This window comes from Triticum aestivum, chromosome 7D (assembly GCF_018294505.1).
Source record: "Triticum aestivum cultivar Chinese Spring chromosome 7D, IWGSC CS RefSeq v2.1, whole genome shotgun sequence".
Taxonomy (NCBI): Eukaryota; Viridiplantae; Streptophyta; class Magnoliopsida; order Poales; family Poaceae; genus Triticum; species Triticum aestivum.
The window spans coordinates 22,710,284-22,711,905 of record NC_057814.1 but is presented as its reverse complement, the minus strand read 5'-3'; the positions used below and the strand labels follow the sequence as shown (position 1 = coordinate 22,711,905).

General features: G+C 56.1%; 1 protein-coding gene across 1 annotated transcript; it reads left to right on the top strand.

The window, feature by feature from the left end:
* The first annotated feature begins 348 nt into the window (after nucleotides 1–348).
* On the top strand, nucleotides 349–1,273 carry LOC123165023 (probable protein phosphatase 2C 37). Its single transcript, XM_044582652.1, has 4 exons — nucleotides 349–447; nucleotides 537–848; nucleotides 931–1,030; nucleotides 1,161–1,273. The coding sequence occupies exons 1-4, from the start codon at nucleotides 349–351 to the stop codon at nucleotides 1,271–1,273; spliced, it is 624 nt and encodes a 207-aa protein (XP_044438587.1).
* The last annotated feature ends 349 nt before the right edge of the window (nucleotides 1,274–1,622 follow it).

The following is a 1,622-nucleotide window of genomic DNA, read 5'->3' as shown; positions in this document are numbered from 1 at the left end:
TCGATCGCCTGATTCTGTGTAGCTCTACCCCTCACTCTTGCTAGCCTAGCCAAAATGAGGATACTAAGCTGCTTCGGGATCCGCGCGAGACCTGCTCAGCCTGCTCCTGCGAAGAATCAACCCGTCGTGACGGCCAGCGTCGGCGTGAACAACGTCCCCGCGGCTGGCGAGGGCGGAGCCGACCCACCTAACGGCTACAAGGAATGCCACCTGCCGGCATGCCGCCTGCGCGGGAGCCCTCGACTCGCACCCGTCGCCGAGGAATCGGAGGGCTCCGGTGCGGCAGTGCGCGCGGCGTGGCGCGGGGCGTACGGGGCGGCGGGGAAGCCGCGGGAGCACGCGGTGACCATGCAGGACACCGTGTCGATGCGGCCGTCCTTCTGCACTTGGGTCGACGGCTCGCGCATGCACTTCTTCGCCGTCTTCGACGGCCACGTCGGCCCCGTGGTAACCTTTCTACGAACCTCTCTACGAACGTGGCCACACTCCAGCTCAACACCGACTTGTCTGTACTCAGAATTTCTGTGGTGGTGCAGGTGTCGGTGGTGCTGAGGGACCACATGCACGCGATCCTGGCGGACGAGCTGATCCGCGCGGCCGCAGCCTACCGGAAGAAGCAGCAGCAAGACGAAGAGGCGGAGCTGTGCGCGTGGAAGGGCGCGCTGAGGCGGAGCTTCGCGCGGGCGGATGAGCTGGCGGCGTCGGGGGTGCCGCCGGGCACTACCATGGGGTCCACGGCCGTGGTGGCGCTCGTGGTCCGCGGCCGCATCCTCGTGGCCAACTGCGGCGACTCCCGCGCCGTGCTCTGCCGCTCTGGCCGCGCCGTCCCGCTCTCCCAGGACAACAAGGTGAGCAAGCTGCTGGCGTCATGTCTTTCTTTCCTCGTCCAATAATCGCTGGGGATTAATATGAGCTTATGTGTGGATGCAGCTGGCACGGACGGACGAGCTGGCGGCGGCCGGCGGCGTGATGTACCACTACGACGGGGTGCCGCGCGTGCAGGGGATCCTTAGCAGGTCGCGAGCTTTAGGTATGCACAAGTAGCGTAACCTTCTTTTAACATAGTTTGTCTTTTTTCTGCGAGGTTAAAATAGTTAATGTCAAGAAACTAAAAATAACAACAACTATCGTTCATGCATGTATGGAAAATGTGTTCTCAGCTCTGCATGCGTCGTGTCATGTCACAAGCAAACAAGCCTCCTACCTGGCTTTGTCAGTTACTGCCTACTGCGCAATGCCTCTGTTGGCATTGGCCGTTAAATCGTCCATATAAAATATATTTTTGCGACTATCTTCTTATGAGAAAGAAAGAAAAACCTACTATATATATATAAAATAATGTGGTAATTTGTCAAGTAATTCGTTTAATAAGTAAAAGTATGTCGTTTTGCTCTCATGCATTATGAGTGCTGGATTTGTTAAGTTCTTTTTTCGTGAATACATTCGATGCCTGTATCTTTGCATTGATAGAATAGGGAAAAAATTACATAGTGCAACCGTCAGGCCACGTACGCACAGAGGCACGGTCGAGGATGCAAAGTGAGCATTAGGAGCGTGTGTTCTGACGTAGGTGTTGCTAAAGTTCAGGTTACATGCTGCTAGAATTTTGTCTATTCTGGGCC